Source organism: Carassius auratus, chromosome 14 (genome assembly GCF_003368295.1).
Source record: "Carassius auratus strain Wakin chromosome 14, ASM336829v1, whole genome shotgun sequence".
Taxonomy (NCBI): domain Eukaryota; kingdom Metazoa; phylum Chordata; class Actinopteri; order Cypriniformes; family Cyprinidae; genus Carassius; species Carassius auratus.
Genome location: NC_039256.1, coordinates 10088753 through 10109636, shown reverse-complemented (window position 1 = coordinate 10109636; position 20884 = coordinate 10088753). Strand labels below are relative to the sequence as shown.

The 20884-nt window shown below is 37.4% G+C and overlaps 2 protein-coding genes across 2 annotated transcripts; one reads left to right on the top strand and one right to left on the bottom strand.

Moving 5' to 3' along the window:
- Positions 1-10102: 10102 nt before the first annotated feature.
- LOC113113581 (regulator of cell cycle RGCC-like) lies at positions 10103-13670 on the bottom strand. Its single transcript, XM_026279855.1, has 5 exons — positions 13523-13670; positions 13186-13326; positions 12688-12768; positions 11826-11888; positions 10103-10460 (listed from the first exon to the last, which is right to left on the bottom strand). Exons 1-5 carry the CDS (start codon positions 13542-13544, stop codon positions 10453-10455), a joined length of 315 nt encoding a protein of 104 aa, XP_026135640.1. The 5' UTR covers positions 13545-13670; the 3' UTR covers positions 10103-10452.
- A 901-nt stretch (positions 13671-14571) lies between these two features.
- Positions 14572-19165, top strand: LOC113113580 (protocadherin-20-like). Its single transcript, XM_026279854.1, has 2 exons — positions 14572-14673; positions 15657-19165. The coding sequence occupies exons 1-2, from the start codon at positions 14653-14655 to the stop codon at positions 18129-18131; spliced, it is 2496 nt and encodes an 831-aa protein (XP_026135639.1). The 5' UTR covers positions 14572-14652; the 3' UTR covers positions 18132-19165.
- The last annotated feature ends 1719 nt before the right edge of the window (positions 19166-20884 follow it).

Genomic DNA, 20884 nt, shown 5'->3' with positions numbered 1-20884 from the left:
TAATAATATTTCACAATATTACTGTTTTTTTCTGTATTCTTGATCAAATAAATGCAGGCTTGATGAGCAGAAGAAACTTCTTTCAAAAACATAAAAAATAGTAATGTTTCCAAACTTTTGGTCTTTACTGTATATATATATATATATATATATATATATATATATATATATATATATATATATACAGTATACAAATACAATTAGTATTTTTTTTAGGTATCTGAATGAGGTAAAGTTTGTTAGGACTGAAACATGAAGCAACAATGTGAATGCAAACTTTAAAAGGACAACAAACTCTGTAATGAAGAATAAATACCGTGGCTGGTTGAAAAGCTCTTGAAACCAGGTCTGAATTCGACTCGCAGAACCTGAGTCATCAGCAGATGAGAGTATTTATTACTCATGTGGGTGTTTAAGGATGTTTTGATGGCTGCTGATTCATCAGTCATATTCAGCTTCTGATCCCTGATTGACTGAAGGGATGTCACGACACACATGAAGTCTCGCAGGAGGGTCTCCTCGGATGAGCGTGCTGCTGACAGGGTTACATTACAGACGGCACGGATGTGAGCAGATAGAAACTCTGAGACCCTTGGGGCCACATGACAGACACCTGCTACAATATCTACTGACTAAAGTACTCGGGTGTCACGCTAAAGCCGAAGAATAGGCATAAGTATGACATTAAATGAGTTTTTAGGCTGTGCAGTGGAGCAATTTGATTGTAGCTTTGTTCTGCTCGAGCGTGTACCTGCCGTTGAGGAAATGACTTTAGCTGCTAGGCTGGAAGCCGCGGTGCATAACATCTTCTCTTCTGTGTCTTAAGTGCTGCTCTCATAAATCAAATGATTTTTCACTCTCTCCTCTGCTGCTCCGGTCCTCTTACTGTAGCTCTGAAAAGAGCTAATGCACAGTAGAAATTAATATGACCATGGACCAATTTCTGATTAAATGGATTATTCTTGTAGTGACATTTACATATATTACTGTGTTTATCGAATGCCATGTTTCAGAATGTTACGGCTTGATAATGATCTACATGGTTTCCTCATGTCAAAATTGTTGCTAGTCTTTTGACAGTATCGGGAGTAAGTAGTTATTGCATAATTTAATTACAAAATAAATGTAACTGTGTGATTGAAAAATGTGTGATTAAGTTACAGTTACCTTTGAAAATGTTAACGATAACAAAGGGGGTTACAAATTAATATTTTCACAAGATTTGATTAATTCTTTCCCAAATTGCATTGGCTTCTTTAAGATATGAGACACCAACGTTTCAGGAGTTTATAAGACACGCTTTTATTTCCTATTTGGGTTTATGTACATGCTTTCTTTTTTAAGATTAACTTTTTTTAGATGACGGTGTTTGCTGTCAAATATTTGATTTCATAAAACAGTATCATAGCTATTAAACGGTTTCTTGCTATGATTTTAAATCTGTATTTAACCTCAGAATGATCTCAAAGTCAAAAGAGCTGCTAAAGTCTGATTTTTTGCTGGCAGTGCTTTAAAATGAAATGATTATATTCTTAATATTCTTAAGTAATCAGTGTTAAGCGTGCATGCTTTAAATGTTTCAAAATGATTAACAATTGAAAGCATTCATTAATTTAGAAAAGTATTCAAAAAGTACTCTAATGTAATCAGTTGCACACTTTAATTTAAGAAAGTAACTGAAATAGTTACACTACTAATTACATTTTAAATAGAGTTACCTGTATCCTTTAAGTAACCTTCCCAACACTGGTCTCTGACTTGGGTCCTTCCTTCAAATTAGGAATTATTTTTTCATCCGTCAATAAGGTGAACACCATAATATTGCACCTCTCCACAGCAATCCATGTGATTGCATTCATTTGGGTTTAGGGGTTTGTTCAAATCCCTAACTCTGACAACGAGCAATAATAATAGTCATAGTTACCTTAGAAAGCACCACTATAAAAGGTAAAAACTGCAAAGACGTATTCCTGCTGAGCAGACAAATAGATTCTGCTGTTTTTAAAGGCTGAAGTACTTTACTCTTGATGATTGGACTTTCTTCTGTGAGCTGAACGGTCAGAGATGTGTTATTTTCTTGTAGCTGAAAAGGTTTAGCTGTGAATAACTAGGTGAATAAAACTGCTTTTAGAAATGAGAGCAAAGTTGGACTAGGGAGAATGGATGGTTTGCCAGCACTTTTGGACTGGAAGGATGATAGCATTACTCTTTCGCTTTCCCTCCTTCCCTCTCACTCATAAAAACTATACCTCATAAAATAGTTGTAGAGATGATTAGCTGCAGTATTGCATTGAGGGCTATATGGTATCAAATGGACAGACTATTAAGGAAGAGCAGGAGATACGCACTAATTGCACTCACAAGGTATTACACATTAAACAGAGCTAATAGCACATGCTCTGAGGTGTTAAGAGGCGATCCCAACCATGACAAGCTAACGATGCAGTTTAATCTTATTAACATTATGTGCTGTGTGACTGCAACGGCTGCACACAAACAATAAAATGATCTTGCAGGTAATTGCATGCAAAGGAAGGAAAATAATTGCTCGTTTGAATGTTGCAGATTAATTGAAGACAGTGAAGCGGTCATATGGAACTAACGCGTGTTGAGTGATGTGTGGATGTAATAATAGTGAACCACTTCCCATGAGACACAGGCTTTGGTTGGAATCTTAGCTTTTATTGAAAACGGGACCCAAGAGTGGGATTTTCAGATTAATCACCAGTTTCAGTATTCGGTTAAAGCGTTTTACCCATTATTGTTACCAATTTTAAAATGAAATAAATCATAAAAATACAAATTATAATAATAATAAAATCAATGAAGCACTGCATACACCATTAGAGGAAAGAAAAAAATGGATTAAACTCTACAGTCAAGACATTTTTTAATAATTGAGAAATTGCACAAATAGATATTTTACAATACAACCTATAACTTGCATATAGAAAATAGATTTGATCAGGTGAATTTTGAGCCATAAAGCTTAAGGCTAAATACTAATGTCTAAAAGTCAGGTATATTTGAATATGGCCTGCGTATTCTTGTCAACACTATTTCCAAAAAGCACCAGTTTGTTTTGAATTCAATTTAGCTATTTTCTGAGGCGTTCAGAAGGAATGAATAGCAGCTTTTCATTTTAAATTGTTTTCATTAGTTGCTTTATATCAGCTGTACATCTCATCATGACCAGGCCTCTTCAGCAATCGCCTGCTCTTTCTTTCATTACCTTCAGATGATGTGCTGCCTTCTTCTTCTTCTTCAGAATAAACGGAGTGAGATTTAATACCCTGAATAGACTATCCTGACCTCCGTCCTATTATGCTAAAGAACAAATATCATTATCATCATGCCATTATCTCTAGTTCCAACTGCTTTAGAGCTGATTAGAGCAACTAAAGTCTAAACCCTAAATGAGATCTATAGAGGGCACACTGAAAAGAAATGAATTTGGCCTTAAGCAAAGCTTCCTCAAGTGGTGCTCTCTTGATTCATGACATTTTTGCTAAATAGTAACAAGTGGTTTTAATATCCTTTGTGTTTTGAACTAACATATGTTTGTAGTTAACAGAAGAAAAAAAATGCTATATCTGCTGAGGTCCTGTCTGCACATCCGTTGTTCAGATTCACATGATTAGATATGGTTTGATTGTGTAGTTTTATGGTATACAATCTCACAACATACCTCACTGACTTTATTGCAGGCTTTCAGAGGTTTCAAGATCAGCTTAGGCATCTTAAAAGCTAAAACTAGCTCACTGTTGCTTTTTGGATGCATCTAAATTTGGAATCAGAGCGAGGTTAGCATGCAAAAATAACACCCCTGTGCTTTTAATTACTCAATAATAATTTGCTACAGAACACAGAGGTAGAAATTTGCTCCCAGATACTGTATAAAGCATTTAATAACATTATTGAGCACCAATTAACAGAAATGTAGTGCATTCTATAAAAGCATAATGGCTGATTGCAGGAATGCCATTGTTATTTAGGTTTAAATTCATGCTTACAATTTGTCCTTTTTGAAAGAACTCAGAACAGCTGCTGCCTCAAATATATGACCACCAGCTATTCAGAAGGTCTAGTAAATTATATATGATATCCTCTTGCATTGTACCTCCAGTAATATGGCATATAATGAAGGAAAAGGGCAAGCTAGCCTCTGACCTCACAGCTGAAAACTAGCCCCCCTTCCAAAAATATGTCCCCTAATCTGGAAATGCATTTTTTTTTTGTGGCCCTCAAGCATGCAGCTGAAAAATACAGTCAGAGTCAAAGTCATCCAGACCTTCTGCTGCTCAAGCCATTATTTTCACACTGTGTCACACATTGCAGTGCACTTCATTATAGAGATGCCTGCATCTCAAGGTAACGCTGTTATTTCACATCTATTCCCTATAAGTCTTGTGTCACATCTGAGCATCATAAAACACCTGATGTTACTTTGATATGAATAAAAACAGATAACCTGCTCAACTGTCTATCAGTTCATGAACTTTGCCTGCACTCCATTCCAGGAAGAAAAAATTAGTTTGTACTGTTTGTCTTAGAATATAATTATCCGGTCTTCTTAATGGGTTTGGTTGGCATAAACAGAGATTAGAAGCTTGTTTCCTGGTGTATGGTTTACTTGTGTTTACCTTTTTTTTCTTCTTCTTCTTTTTGTTGCATAAGAAGCATGTTGCGTAGTGTTGCCATGTCTTAATGCAATCATTGCTCTCTGCACAGTGCGGTTCTCTAGGGTGTACTTCAGTAAAGCGTTGCATCAAACAGATGACAAGCCTCTGTAAACAAAGATGCCTGGATCTATCTTGCTGGGGGGCTTCCAAGATGCACAAAACAGGCACATTTTCTTGCCTACATTCTAATTAGGCAATCAGCAGAAGAATGCTTTAAAGCACCTGTTTTCTTTTGTACAAAATGCCATCTACTTAAAGAACCGCTTCCCTTCGGTGTCTATTTGAAATGCAAAACAGGAGTGGGCCAATTTGTCTGTTTTTATATCAATAGAAGTGCAGCAGAGACCCAGAGATTCAGCTGGGACTGTCAGCTGTCAAACTGTTTTTCTAAGAATCTGATTACAGCGTAGTATAGTAGTTTATTGCATTTTGAATGTGTAACTATTAACCAGTAACCATTCTTATATTTAGTAATGTTTGCTCATGTGCTATTTTGTATATAATTGATCTGACTTACAAAAAGCAAAACAAAACAAAGAGGTCAAAATGCTCCATGTAAAGAAGCCAAATCTAGGGACGCGCTAGAAAATTAAATCAATGTGTTTTATTTTTTTATTTTTTTATTTTTTTTTGGACTTGGGCTAGATTGCAACCACAGAAATGGCAAAAATTAGTATTTTGGTGGCAAGTTTTGCATGAGCACTTTCTATCTAATGTAACACTTTCTATATGAGTCCTATATTTATAATGCATTATAAGGGTGTTTTTGAGCCATAAAGCTTAGAATACATTATAATACTTACCTGATTGTGGTTGAAACTTTTAAGAGTATGATGCATTATAACAAGTCAAGTCACCTTTATTTATAAAGGTGAGGATTTCACAGTATGAAGTCCCTCAAGGCTCAGTACTAGGGCCATTACTCTTCACACTTAACATGTTACCCTTGGGAGATATCATAAAGAAAAACTATGTTAGCTTTCACTGTTATGTGAAAAATCCTCATTATATCTGTGCAATCATTTGAGATCAAGTCAAGGATATCACTGTAAAGTGTTCACAACTAAGCAAGCCATAGGGAACCAAAACTCGGTGACAGAATGGAGAAAAAACCTTGGGAGAAACCAGGCTCAGTTTGGTGGCCAGTTCTCCTCTGGCCAGACGAAACCAGTAGTACAATTCCAGGCTGCAGCAAAGTCAGATTGTGCAGAAGAATCATCTGTTTCCTGTGGTCTTGTCCTGGTGCTCCTCTGAGACAAGGTCTTTACAGGGGATCTGTATCTGGGGCTCTAGTTGTCCTGGTCTCCGCAGTCTTTCAGGGCTGTAGAGGTCCTTTCTAGGTGCTGATCCACCATCTGGTCTGGATACGTACTGGATCCGGGTGACTGCAGTGGCCCTCTGATCTGGATACAGACTGGATCTGGTGGCTACGGTGACCTCAGAATAGGAGAGAAACAGACAAATATTAGCATAGATGCCATTCTTCTAGTGACGTAGCAAGTACATCGGGTGTTATAGGAAGTGTTCCCGGTTCCAGTTTACCTAATTAATGCAGCCTAAACATCCTTTAACGGATTTGGATATTAAAAGCATATTAGTATGTTGTGTGTAAGCCAGGTTAAAGAGATGGGTCTTTAATCTAGATTTAAACTGCAAGAGTGTGTCTGCCTCCCGAACAATGTTAGGTAGGTTATTCCAGAGTTTAGGCGCCAAATAGGAAAAGGATCTGCCGCCCGCAGTTGATTTTGATATTCTAGGTATTATCAAATTGCCTAAGTTTTGAGAACGCAGAAGACGTGGAGGACTATAATGTAACAAGAGCTTGTTCAAATACTGAGGTGCTAAACCATTCAGGGCTTTATAAGTAATAAGCAAGATTTTAAAATCTATACAATGTTTAATAGGGAGTCAGTGCTGTGTTGCCAGGGCCGGGTTAATATGGTCATACTTCCTGGTTCTAGTAAGAACTCTTGCTGCTGCATTTTGAACCAGCTGGAGTTTGTTTATTAGGCGTGCAGAACAACCACCCAATAAAGCATTACATGGATTCACATTTCTGAATTTAACATTTACAGCATAGTTTGTAATTTGGATATATTTTTGAGATGGAAAAATGCAGTTTTACAAATGCTAGAAACGTGGCTTTCTAATGAAAGATTGCGATCAAATAGCACACCTAGGTTCCTAACTGATGATGAAGAATTGACAGAGCAACCATCAAGTCTTAGACAGTGTTCTATGTTAATACATGCAGAGTTTTTAGTCCCTATAATTAACACGTCTGTTTTTTCAGAATTTAGCAGTAAGAAATTACTCGTCATCCAGTTTTTTACATACATTTTTACACAAAGAAATACCTTAGAATAACAGTGAAAGCTAACACAGTTTTTCTTTATGATATCTCCCAAGGGTAACATGTAAAGCGTGAAGAGTAATGTACTAGCACTGAGCCTTGAGGGACTTCATACTGTGAAAACCTCATAGATGCCATTTTTCTCTAAGAAGGAATATGATACTACCTTTTCTCGTATCTTTGACAGAAAAGGGAGATTCGAGATTGTCTGTAATTAACTAGTTCTTTGGGGTCTATTTGTGGTTTTTTGATGAGAGTCTTAATAACAACCAGTTTGAAGGTTTTGGGGACATATCCTAATGACAATGAGGAATTAATACTAGTCAGAAAAGGATCTATGACTTCTGGAAGCACCGCTTTTAAAGGCTTAGATGGTATAGGGTCTTACATACATGCTGTTGGTTTAGATGATTTAACAAGTTTATAAAATTATTAATCTCCTATAGTAGAGAATGAGTGGAATTGTTCTTTGGTCAATCTATTACACGCTATCAGATGCGATACTATAGCTGACGGCTGCATGGTTAGAATTTTTTCTCTAATTCTCTAGTTTTAATAATGTCATTACTGCTGTGCTGTTGGGAAATGTCAACAATTGTTTTATTTTTCATTCATTTAGCCACTGTATTGAATAAATACCTGGGGTAATGTTTGTTTTCTTTTAAAAAGAGATGAAAAATAATCAGATCTAGCAGTTTGTAATGCTTTTCTGTAGGATAGGTTACTTTTGCGGCAAGTAATACGAAATACCTCTAGTTTTGTTTTCCTCCAGCTGCGCTCCATTTTTCGGGCTGCTCTCTTTAGGGTGCGAGTATGCTCATTATACCATGGTGTCAGACTGTTTTCCTTAATCTTCCTTAAGTGTAAACGAGCAACTGTAATGCTAGAAAAGAGAAAATGCTAGAAAAGAGAGAGTCCATAGTTTTTGTTACATCATCAATTTGTTCTGAGGTTTTGGATATGCTAAGGAATTGGGATATATCAGGAAGCTCTGTCTTACAAAGCAGTCTTTTGTGGTAACACCAGATGAAGCCTGAATTTTCTAATGCAGCATAAGGGCATAACACACATAATGCCTTAATAATTAATGCCTTTTAAAACTATATAAATGCACCATAAGTGTATCACATATACACATTAGCCAGTTTGTGAAAGTGGTATGAAAAGAAAATGGTTTCAAATTTTGCTTCAAGATCCAATATGGTTATCACATGGTCTTTTGGCTATCACTTTTCTTTTTCACTTACAAAAGTAAGATTTATCATTTGCACAGCTCCCACACTCAACACAGGAGGATGTAAACAATATTGACAAAAAGAGAGAGAGAGATGCCAAAGCGGCGGTTTCTCATGTGCCATCCATTCACACTGCATGTTTTGACATTCAGGTCAGTTTGGACCAGAGTCTATTACCAAGTGCATTATAGGTCCCTCAAGGAATGACCCAAGAGGACACAAACTGAACGGAACACAATGTCTTCAGAAGAGTATTTAACTTTCTTGAACAGTCTGAAAGCAAACTGTTCCAGGACACTGGGAAACATGAAATTACATATTTTAGTCTGATCAGAACTATGTACAATGTAGTTTCCAAACTGCTGCTTCAAATTGAATTCCCATTCACTGGTGACCACACAATCACATGACTGGGGTATTTATTGTAAGAATAAGTGTTCTCATGAGAGTCTGGAGCAGTGATGATGTCAGCTTTCTTCCTTTGTGTCAGAATGCAGAGACTCTGAACTTCCTCTTTCCATAAACACTGCTGCCCAGAAGTACTGCGTTTACTCGTGATGTTGCATAATGTCTAACATCTGTTCCATTATATAACTTATGAGAGTACAATCTGCTAAAATGTTAAAATAATTACAGAAATGGACTCTATGGAAAAGAGGAAGGGGCAAATTTTAGTTTAGACAAAAAATATTTAGACTGAGAAAGTTCAGAAATTAAAACTCTATCATTTATGCGCAATCATATTCTTGTGAAACCTATGTGATGTGTTCTTTCTTTCTTTTTATTGGAAGTCAGTGCTAACCAAGGAAGGATAATCATATGTGTCCTTGGAGCACAAAACCGTCGTATGTTGCTGGGGTAAATTTGAACAATAGCCAAAAAATACATTGAGGGTAAATGGGTCAAAATGACCGATTTTTCTTTTATGCCAAAAATCATTAGGATATTAAGTAAAAATTATGTTTAATATTTTGTATATTTCCTACCCTAAATTTATTTCAACTTTATTCAGCAATATGCACTGCTAAGAACTTAATTTGGACAATTTTTTTGCATCCTTGGATTCTAGATATTAAAATAAATGTATCTCTGCGAAATATTGTCGTATCCTAACAAACCATACATCAATGGAAAGCTTATTTATTCAGCTTGCAGAGGACATATAATTCATGTTTATAATTCAAACCCTTATGTTTTGAGGTCCAGGGTCACATACAGGTTTGGAATGGGATGAGGGTGACAAAACAATGAAAAATGTTTTTGTGTGTGTGAAGTAAATCACACTTTAAAATGCTTAGATATCATCGCATTAGATAAGAAAGAAAGAATAATATGCAACTTGTTTGATAAGTTCTGCCCAATGTAATGATGTGCATCTTTAAGTAAGACTTTACTTTTCAAATAGGCTACTTTTTGGGAATCAAGTACTGCATGCACAGTATAACAACTTCTTGAAGGTGTGGCTTGTGACAATACCACAAACAAGAATAAAACGGCTGCTTTCGATTGCAATGCAACTGTCAACTTCCTTTTCCATCAGCTGCAGAATGTCTAGCTGCATTTCCTTTTCTGTACATATATGGTTTTACCAGGACCGTAAACTTAACCTAATGCAACTACTGCATTTGCAAGGAATTTAATGTTGGAGTTTAATTAGGAGAATCTCATAAAACCTCAGGTCATGTTTCACTGTAAAATCAAATAAAGGGGGGAAACGTGAAGGGGAAAAGTTATATAGGTATTAAAAAATATTATTAGCAAGAAAAATATTCATACAAAAAAAAAAAAAAAAAGCAATACAGTACACGCTTAATGCAATAACTTTTATTATTAAAACTTCTTTACAAGGTTAAATTAAAATTACACATTACCCTGAACCTGGTAAAAATATTTTTACAGTCTTAAAAAAGTGAACATTATGTATTAACATTAATCATCATAATTTACAAGGCATTGTGCTTTTCATATAAATGTATTAAATAAAACAACTTCTGAGAAACTTGGTAATTCTTCCAAAGGGTCTTGACAAATTAAAAAGACTCCATGAGCTCTTGATTCTTAGTGAAGGGGGAAAAGTGAATCCTTCAAGCTGTTTTTCTTCAGCCTAATTTCTGTGTGTGGAAGCAGAGATCACGCTTCGCTAAATGCCAGCTCTTCAGGTGATCACGTGTGTCCCGTCATCTCACATCTCTGTAAGACAGATAAGATTGTGACAGCTCAGGTCAGGGGAGTGAGGTATTATGCATGTGCAGTTATGATTCATGACCGTCACTCCGCTGATAACGGAGCATGCTGGGAGTGAGCTGTGTTAACATTATTAACATTATCGCTCTGATGGATGTTTTACTTGTTTTTGTCAAGAATAACATCATAATAAACTATAACTGAACACCAGTGTTGGGGGTAGAGCATTACAAGCAATGCATGTCACAGTATGTAATTTGATTGCTTTTTTCAAGTTACTAGTAAAGTAATGCATTCATTTACAATAACATTTCTATATAAAATAATTAATGGCATTTATTGACTGACAGTTCTCCTGTCCACGTGTTGAGAGAAATCAAGAGTAAGTGCAGAGGCGTTGTCTAGACTGAATGCAAACATGCATTTACTCATCTCACTCTCATAAATACAGACTCAGTATTCCCTAAAATTGATAAAAACAGTGCAATGCAAACGCATGATATGATACAAAACTGCGATTATTACATATGTTAACATAAATATATTTTATGTACTGTATGAATCCCATTTTATTAACCAATGTATTTGCTGCTGATCCAGTACAGCCATACGAATGGCAAAATGACTTTAGATATACATAACCTTTGTTTCTGTAACATTTGCTACTGTACAGGCGTGAATCTACATTTCCTTCAGCCTGAGTCTTTCACTTTTGGTGTGAAAGGGCATTTAACACTTGTCAAAAATATAACTTGTAATATTTAAAACCAACAAGTAAGCCAAGAAACAGATTAAAAAAATAATGCAAAAGCTTTTAGGGAGTAACATATGGAAGCCCGTTTGCGCCACTGAATATAAAACAAAAAAGGTAATTGCAACTATTTCTCACAATTCTGACTTTTTTTCTCAAAATCGCGTGATATAAAGTCACAATATCAAGTTAGAAAATCATAGTTGTGATATATAAACTAGCAATTCTGAGAAAATGCGATATTGTAATGCATAATTTTTTTAAGTAACTTTCACCAACAATGCTGAGCAAAGTTGACAAAACACTATGACTGGTGTTGATCGGTAATGCAAATTGTTTTATGTTACATTATGAACTAATAAATAGCATATTAAATTATATATAGAGAGACTAAGTTGATAGCTCACTCTGGTTCTGAGGTTTGTTACCGATATAGATCTACGGAAACAAACATTTGTGGTTGGTCAAGCATTCTGCATTTATGTCCTTGTATAGGGCATGCTTTTGGCCGTCTTTTTTTATCTAGATTAATAAAATATTCTCATAGCACTGATTCTACACATATTATTATGCATCACCATGCTTTCAAAAGATAGAGTTGCAAAATCTGCCGTTTATACCTGCAAGCTCTCTGTCCAGGTTTTCAATGAAGCTCTGTAGGTCACTGGTGTCCCCGAGCCTGGCTGTAAAGAGCAGAGATGGAGAAGACGTTAGCGCACAGGAATGCTCCAGACTCTGTGGACGCGCAGCTAACTGCAGAGGCATTTCCTGTGGAACATTCCACCCTGAAAGAAATGCGACCCTCTGCATTCCCTACGCACAATAAAATGCTATATTTTCAACTGGCTATAGCAAAATCTTTATTAAAAATAATAATAAACCAAGGGCGTAGTTTTGATTTTGACACTGGGGACAGTTACTTTGATCAGTAAACTGTTTGCTTTTTACATTCAGATGAACATTCAAGATTCAAGGTTTTTACTAATTTGCGTTAAATTAAAAAGGTAAACGTTATCATAAAGCCGAACTGTGTACATGCATTTTAAACACATTTTGTCCTTGCTCCATCCAGGAAATAAACACACATCCTTGAATGAGCAGGGGGTGTAGTGTGACACCTTCAGGTGCAGCCAAAACCACCGAAATTAATAGAAATGTATTTTCAGATTTACAAAACCAAATTTACTGAATTGTATGCCTTTGGTAAACATATTTAAATGATATTAAAATCATAATATGACTAAATTAGTAGTAAGGCACACAAATATAGATCCTCACTTTATATCTTTGATGTCTTACAACATTATCATATTCAATTTCCATCGTGCCAGCATTCGTGCTTATCATGCAATCCACAAACAAAGACTACAATAAGATGAGCAGAAGCAGCACACAGGGGTTAGAGCCACGCACGGAGCAGATAGGAAAAGCCATTAACTTGTTAAGTAAATGCGATGGCTATCTGTTATGTTATGTTAATACCTTTTGGGGCTGTAGTCATGCTTGGGATGTTGAGCTCCTCTTGACTGGCATTCAAGCTGTTTACCAGCGAAGCTTCGCTGCCTGAGAAGACACAATAGGATTAATGCCTGCCTCTTACATCTGAATGCAAAGGAACTACAGGGTGGTTGAGGTCCACGAGGTACTGTATATCACAAGAATATCAAAGGCTCACTAATACATTCATTCTTCCACATAATCTATTTAAGAGGATCAAAACAAAGAGATATAAATCACATAAGTCAAGCCTTTGATAGCTTGACAAAGCTGTTCAAAGAAGTGAGCTAAATACTTTTAAAAATTGGACCAAGAAACAAATCTGGAAATATGAGGAAGTTATCTCCTAGAGGTAACAAGAAACAGTATTCCTCTTTATACATATATGTATACATTATCAAGAGGCACTTTAATATTGAGTTGGCTATTCTCAATGGTTTGGCATCAAGTGTTTAAATGTTAAAGGTTTAGATGTGTACTCACAGTAGTCTGAGTCGTCTGCGTCCCTCAGTGCTGTGTGTCTCTGTACGTCTCTCAGCACATGTTCAGAGGCGTGAGGTGTGCTCAGCTCCTTCACAACATCATTAAACTCCTGCAGCAGCTCTCCCAGCTCCAGGTCCAGCTCTAAGACAAGTCACATCCTCTATTACACTCAAACACATTCGTAACTATTCATGCCTGATGTCTACATGAATGGCTGTATAAAATAGATAAATAAAATGAAGAAACTTCAGTAAGCTTAACTCCTGTTTACAAAGAAGAAGAAAAAAACACATTTGAAATAATGTGGCATGTGAATTTTTTTCAAAGAAAAGTTTACCTGAACAGTTTGTTGTAGACATCCTGAGGTTCTCTGTGAAGAGTGCTGGAAACTGATTCTCAAATTAATACGATAGGTTCCCATCCGATGTATATTAACTCCGCCCAGCACACAATGCGCCGACCAATCAGAGCACGGTGTGGTCTCCGTGGTTACTCTAAAGTCTGAGGTGTAAAATTCCCCCTGACGCCCACACGTGACGTCACATGTGGAACTAGAGAAAGCACGTTTCCGACCGCTTCGGTGACGTCACAGTTTTGCATCTCTAGTGGCTGTTTAAGCGACAGATACATAGTTTATCTCTTGTTTTTATGAGAGTAAGGGTAAAGTTACCATTTTAAGCTTCCGCAGCTAACTTAATTTAGTAACAACATGTTAAATAAAACATATATTAATGGTATTTCAGAGGTAACTGTGGTTAAATGGTACTTTTTTGTAAAACCAGTTAGCATACTATTCACTTCTTTTTATTGCCCTTTTGTGAGCTTGTGGTAGTGTATACTTTGTGGACAATTCGCATTTATTTATTTATTCATTCATTCATCCATCCATTCTTTCTTTTTCTTTTTTCTTTATTTCCGTATCCCATACCATAAAATACCATAAACCACTCTGATGCTAGGAAATAATAATAGAGCAGTAAATTATATAGATATATAAGTCTGTACAAGAGTCATGTGATGTAATGTGAGCCAAAAGAGACGCTGATCAAAACAGCATTAATACAAATATAACTGTTCAGTTTGGTTTAAAACCCACAGTTACAATTCAGTACGGTTCAGAAAAGCCAAAGTGAACCATAAGACCAAAGAAAGGCTATAACTACTCTATAATTGCTTTTATTATGGTTTAGCGTGTGTAAATTATCAACTCATTAAGTGCTTTTAAAGTGGGAAAATACTTCACTGCGTCCCATCTATCATTATAAAGCAATTACCCGGAAAAAAACGCCCTGTCAGACCAGTATTTTCCCTTTTAACCAACGGTTGAATATCGTGAGTAATCCTGAGCTGTTCACCTGTAGCGCAGGTAGATTAGGCCCCGCCCACAACACATTGCGCCAGAGTGCTTCTCATGCTCTCAGAGCTCAGCATGTTCTTGAAGAATGGACAGCTCAAAACCAGCACATAATGAAGTGGACTACACTACAGGTCAGTGATCCTGCATTATTTATATATGCAGAAAGAAAATGTTTCACTTTTCTTATGTTGACGTTGAACGCAGGTAAAGTCTACTTTAGTCAGTCTGTGTTTAATTCATATCCTGCGTGTCAGGCGCTGTTCGTGATTCAAACGAATAGGCAGACAGCTGGATAAACATAACAGAAATGTCTAAAAGTTTAAAGGAAAAAAAATTAAAAAATCAAGTGAATAGGACACAAATAAATGTCCCATTACTAATAATACCTTACAACAATCAACGAATACATTTTATGTTTTATTTTAGATAAGCTAGATATAATTTTATTATGATGTAATTTTCAAGCATAACTATTCAAGCCTGTATTTAAGCATTAAATCATACTTTTATCAGTAATCACATTCCTATATTTGCTTCCAATCCTGTTAGCAAGCTGTAAATCTGCTGCAATGTTATAGCTAATGGTGTATTTCCATTTTATTAGAAGCCTTAACCTTGGATTCTATTCATGTGTAACAGTTACAGTTTGAAGAAATCATACAATTGTATATAAAATATAAATGCAAATGATATAGCTAAACATGGTTGCAAAATGACAAACATTACATAACATGTATACAAAATAAATCTAATATTTAATTTAGTATAATAATTAAACTGTATGAGATTTTAAGCAGTTAACTTAACTGATGCATTGTTGGGAAAAGCAAAACAAATATTTTAAGAATTCAAGGCCAGTTTATTCATGAAATGTGCACATGCATTTGCAAGCTTAGTTGGGATTATATATTTTAATGTTAAATCTCTGGCTGCTGGAACATAAAAGTCAATAAAACAGCCTGTGCAACAACATATTCAGCTGAAGAAGAAAAAAAGACTGACTTGGGAGTTAAGTGTGTAATCCTTAACCAACAAGTCAGAGTGGTTAAACTTTCATATGGAAAGAAGGGTGTTGCTTTCTTCCAAGCAGTAAGTCTCTTCTGTTGTTTTGTAGTGGGTGCTTCTCCTGGCATCTGCTTGGCAAACCCATAGCCGTGCTCTCCGTTTCACCGCCGTGGAGGAGCAAGAAGCAGGCGTTAAGATCGGAAGTCTAAGCACAAACTACTCACCTCCATACCGACTCCTCGAGGAAACATACATCCGGGTGGATGAGAGCACAGGGGATCTGTTCACTACAGAGCGCATAGACAGAGAGACCTTGTGTCCATCACATCAGGATGGAGACTGTACCTTTTCAAATACCGCAGTCGTTAGTCTTAATTTTGAAGTCGTGCCAATGATCATCATTGTGGATGATATTAATGACAACGCTCCTATTTTCGAGAGGAATGAGATTCCTCTACACATACCTGAAGATGCGTCAAACGGGACCGCTTTCCCACTGGATGACCAAGCCCAGGATAAGGATACGGGCGATAATGGCGTGATACGTTACTATTTGGAAGACCCTGGTGGCTTTTTTAGCATCAGACAAGACGGGCATGAACTGGAGCTGGTGGTACAAAGGGAACTAGACCGGGAAACTCAGGAAAACCACCTCTTGGTTCTTGTAGCTGTAGATGGAGGTACAGTACCACTCAGCTCTACAGTTAATCTCAATGTAACTGTAACCGATGTTGATGACAATTGCCCGGAGTTTGACGCCGACAGTCCCATCACAGCCATTGTGCCAGCGTTAGGAGTCAAGGGCACTGCGGTGGTCCAGCTTAAAGCCACAGACAAAGACCTGGGCCTAAATGCCCAGATTGCATTTTCATTCAGCCGTCTGATCTCAGACAGAGCCAAAGCGCTCTTTCACTTGGATGGACACACAGGCCTGATCAGCTTAGCTGTTGACATGCAGGTTGACAGTCCTGAAGAGCATGCATTGAAAGTCTTTGCGAATAGCCCACTCTGCCCCCCTGTGCAAACTCAGGTAACCGTATACATGCAGCCAGTAATGAGCCAAGAGCCAACAGTAAAGATCAAGTTTGTCGCCGAGCATAAAAACCAAGTGATCGTGTTACGAGAAAACGAGCCCCCCACCGTCTTGGCGCTCTTGGAGCTGGAAGACACCTCTACTGCCAAAGGTACTCTGTCCTTAGATAAAGACAGCATGCCGTTTTCTTTGAAGCCGCAAGCAGGCAGCTATTTGCTTTCAACATCAGAACCCCTAGATTTTGAGATGCGCGGCGAGTATGAGGTTACACTTATTATTTCTGATCCTCATGGCACACGCCTGCACAGAAGGGAAGTGATCAAAGTGCTGGTTGAAGATGTGAATGATAATGCCCCAAAGTTTGAACAAACACGTTATGAAAAGGACATCAAGGAGAACAACGAGCCTGGAGTGTTTCTGCTGAGAGTCCAGGCTAGCGACGCAGACAGCCAGCAGTTCGGCAAAGTAAGGTACAGGCTTACAAATGGAGGACCTTTCAGAATTGACGAAGAGTCGGGTGTGATATCGGTGGTGGAGACTTTGGATAGAGAACAGCAGGAGACGTACGTCCTGACCGTTGTGGCCCGGGACGGAGGAGATCCGTCTCAGGAGGGTGCTGCTATTGTGTCTGTAAACATACTGGATCTGAATGATAATCCACCAGCCTTTCCTACCCCACATTTCTATTTCTTTGTGTCTGAGAACATTCCACAACTTTCCCAAGTTGGGAAAGTCACAGCAAGTGATAGCGATGAAGGAGAAAACGGCCGGATAGTGGATGTGCGTATTTTAAACGACAGTGTCCCTTTTGCCATAGACATGGCGCAGGGATCGCTCCGCAGTATTGCTGAAGTCGACCGCGAGAAGCAAGACCGCTATGAGCTTCTGGTTGTAGCTGTAGATGGCGGCAGTCCGGTCCTTTCCGCTGCAGCAAAAATGACCATTTTTATTGAGGATGTCAATGATAATCAACCCCAGGTCATTCGTCCTAGCAGCAACCTCTCCTGTTTGACCATATCCCCGGCTACTCAAGCAGGAAGCATGATAACAAAGATTTACGCCATCGATGAGGACTCAGGAATGAATTCGGATATCACTTACCAAATTATTGCATCCAAGCCGGCTCTCCACAGTCCCTTCGAGATTGACCAGCACTCAGGAAACATCACTCTGGTCCAGCACCTGCGCGGCGAGGACTACGGCATGCACCACCTCTTCATAGTCGTCCGTGATGGAGGAAAGCCAGACCCCCTGCAGACCACCGTGTGGGTCAACCTGCAGGTCAACGAGACGTTGGAAACATGTCACGTGAATGCCGTTCCAGAGTACACACCACCACGACTGCCTCCTCCGATGCCTGTCATAGACCGCAGGTGTGAATCAAATGCATGGCTTGTTTTATATTGTGGCCTGTGTCTGATGGTCATCTCAGTCTGTGTTCTCCTGGCGGTCGTAGTGGTGTTCATGAAGCACAGAACGATTAAAAGGAAAGTCGAACAAAAGAACGTTTGGGAAACTGGAAATCTCTGTGAACTGAAACATTTGAACTAAAGCGAAGGCTCAGCAGACACACCAGGAAAATGTTTGTGTGAATATTACAAAAGTTTTTTTATAACCTGCTTTAGCTAGTACTTTTTTGTTAGTATTGTAATAGTAATATTTTGTAGTAGTGTTAGTCTGGCTTAATGTGTAACACACCTGCTTTCTTTTCCTATGATCATGTGCTTTCATCTTAGATAAAGTTAAAACAAATAAACTCTTAAAATCTTTAAAATATATAATATTTGAAGAGATGAATGCACTTAAGGACAATGCATGTTTGATTTTCTGCCAGCAACGGTGTGACGTTCAGTGAAAAGGAATGAAAATGTTTATACAGGTGCAGTCTTGCAGAAAGAAAAGTACACTTGTTTTGTTCTCATGTTTCTCTAGTGAGCTGTTGTTGTGTTGGTTTTACAGGCTTTCATGGATTAGACCGATGCACACAGTCAGTACTGTCATCTAGATCATGCAACAATCTCTCTTTTATATACAGTAGAGTTCAAGAAGAATAGCATGAAGCCTATTGGATTTTTATTGTGCACAATTGATTAAACTATTAGTTAATCCTAAACAAAATAAAGCCAAATAGCTTATAACAAATAAAGAATAGATTATAAATTCTATAAGATATATATAGATTATAAATAAGTGTACCACTGAGATGCTCTTGAGGATGAGCTTACGGTAACAAAAAATAAATAATATATAATCATGATTGTGTCCATACATTGCACATATACATGTGAAAAATTCCATATGTAATTCCTTATATATTATTCAGTATGTTGTAATATAGTGAATAAATATATTATTCTGTATATTTCATAGGTACATTAGATAAATGTATTGAGTGCTATATTAATATACATGGAAATATATTTTCTTTATATTTTCTTTGCATAATGTTATAAAGTATAGAGCAGCCACTTTTCCAATGAATCACTTTCCACTCTTGGTCTTTCCCTGTGAATATTATGTTTCACTCAAATAATGTCATTGTAAATGCTGTTTCATGTTGACTTCAAGGTCAAATAAACTCTAATGCCCTCTTTGTGGTTAATGGTTAAGTAAGTCAACAGATGGTTTTCATGGTGACTAACAGTGTATGGAGTTTAAACCCCTTTTGATAGCTGATGCTGTGAAAACTCTCCTGAGAAGTGTGAGAAATATCTCAAGGATGTGTAGTAAAGGTTGGCAGACAGATGGGAGATATCACACATCTCGTACCAGCAAGTTTCCTGTCATCCAATAGTCCCTTTCTCACCACATTTGGGAGGTTCAGAGAGTCAGGTGTACACAAGGAATGAGGAAACTGTAAATGATTCTCTGTTGAAAGCGGGTGATCTGGACTCAATGTGGACGTAAGTTAAGTTTAGAGAGAAAACCCTGCCACTTCGGGGCCTGTGCCGCCCACTGTACTGGTTTGACTATGCTCTGGAACAGCCATGTGCACAGCCTTCAAAAGAAGCAGACGTGATCGGGGTTTTGTAAATGATACAAAGGAAAAAGCATGTTTAGGCAGGTCTGCTGAGCACAGGTGGAACTCGAATGCACTACCTGAAAAACAAAGAACTCAATTGCTTCAACACAATTGTCCACTCTGAAATCACTTTTTCAACAGTTAACACACAAGCTGAAAAAGTTCAACGACAAAAATCACTCACTTTGTTCGCAAAATGCTCCAATACTCACAAAACATGCACCATATGCAAATACTTCCATCAAACACCACAACTTATGGCCAAATTTATGTATTCTTTCAATCAGTGACTGACAACATAATGGACAACAAAATACAAAACACAGCTATCAATATGAAGTTTTTTTTTAAAAAAACAAAGGAAATGTATGGGTGTGAATATATATATATATATATATATATATATATAACAATGAACTTCCCATTGAATGTTTTATCTTGCAGTGTTGCAGTGCACCAGTGGAAAGACCTCCTTACATTGTAAATCCATCAAAAGCCCTCTCTCTTTACTACGTCTATCAAAAAATGTGATGAGGCATTCTGTATTGAACTGATATTGTGTTTTTGGCAAAGGACACCATCACTGGAGATGGCAGCACACATGCTGATATTGGCGCAATTGTTCCCTGAATTTCATTTGAAACTTGAGCTGTATTTTCTCCTTTACACTAACTGCTCTTTCTCTGGCCATCTGCCACGCTCTCTTACACTCCTTCCCTGCCTTCGCCTCTTTGCTCCATGCTTGCGAATAGCAAGACAGAGGTGAAACCTGGGATGAGCACTGATTGCTGATTGAAGAGTCGTGCAAATGAGTTTCACACAGGTCCATTAGAGATTCATCATTATGCATCTCTATCTGTCAGCTGTGAACAGATGTGTTCCTTTTGTTCAACACAGTGAACCCAATCGAGTTTGGGGTCTTCCAAGGAGATGTGTTTTGTCAAAGGTGTGAAAAATGTGTGAAATAAAATAAAAAAGTGTTCAGAAGACTTCTGCTGTGTTAAGAATGCGATGAAGATCATCAAGTGGATCCCAGTTTCACTAACAGTGTCTTCACAAATGAGAAAAAACTGTCATCTTTTGAGAAAACACTGGCATGTTTCTATGCAGTTTACAAAAATAAATAAAAGGTTACAGGTTATACAGGTTTTTGATCCTTCAACTTTTTTACAGCCAATGAAAGCTACATACTGAATAGTGTGATAAAGTAGTTGTATGTTTGTACACTTTTGATCTGTTCCAGTAATAGTAATAGTTCAAATACGTCCCAAGATTTTATTTT

Bases quoted from the DNA above. Each gene is read 5' to 3' on its own strand.
- LOC113113581 (XM_026279855.1), bottom strand. From the start codon at position 13,544: ATGTCTACAACAAACTGTTCAG. The intron at 13,327-13,522 runs GTAAACTTTTCT...GACTTGTCTTAG, and splicing joins GTCTACAACAAACTGTTCAG to AGCTGGACCTGGAGCTGGGA. The intron at 11,889-12,687 runs GTATTAACATAA...TGCTCTTTACAG, and splicing joins CATGACTACAGCCCCAAAAG to CCAGGCTCGGGGACACCAGT.
- LOC113113580 (XM_026279854.1), top strand. From the start codon at position 14,653: ATGAAGTGGACTACACTACAG. The intron at 14,674-15,656 runs GTCAGTGATCCT...GTTGTTTTGTAG, and splicing joins TGAAGTGGACTACACTACAG to TGGGTGCTTCTCCTGGCATC.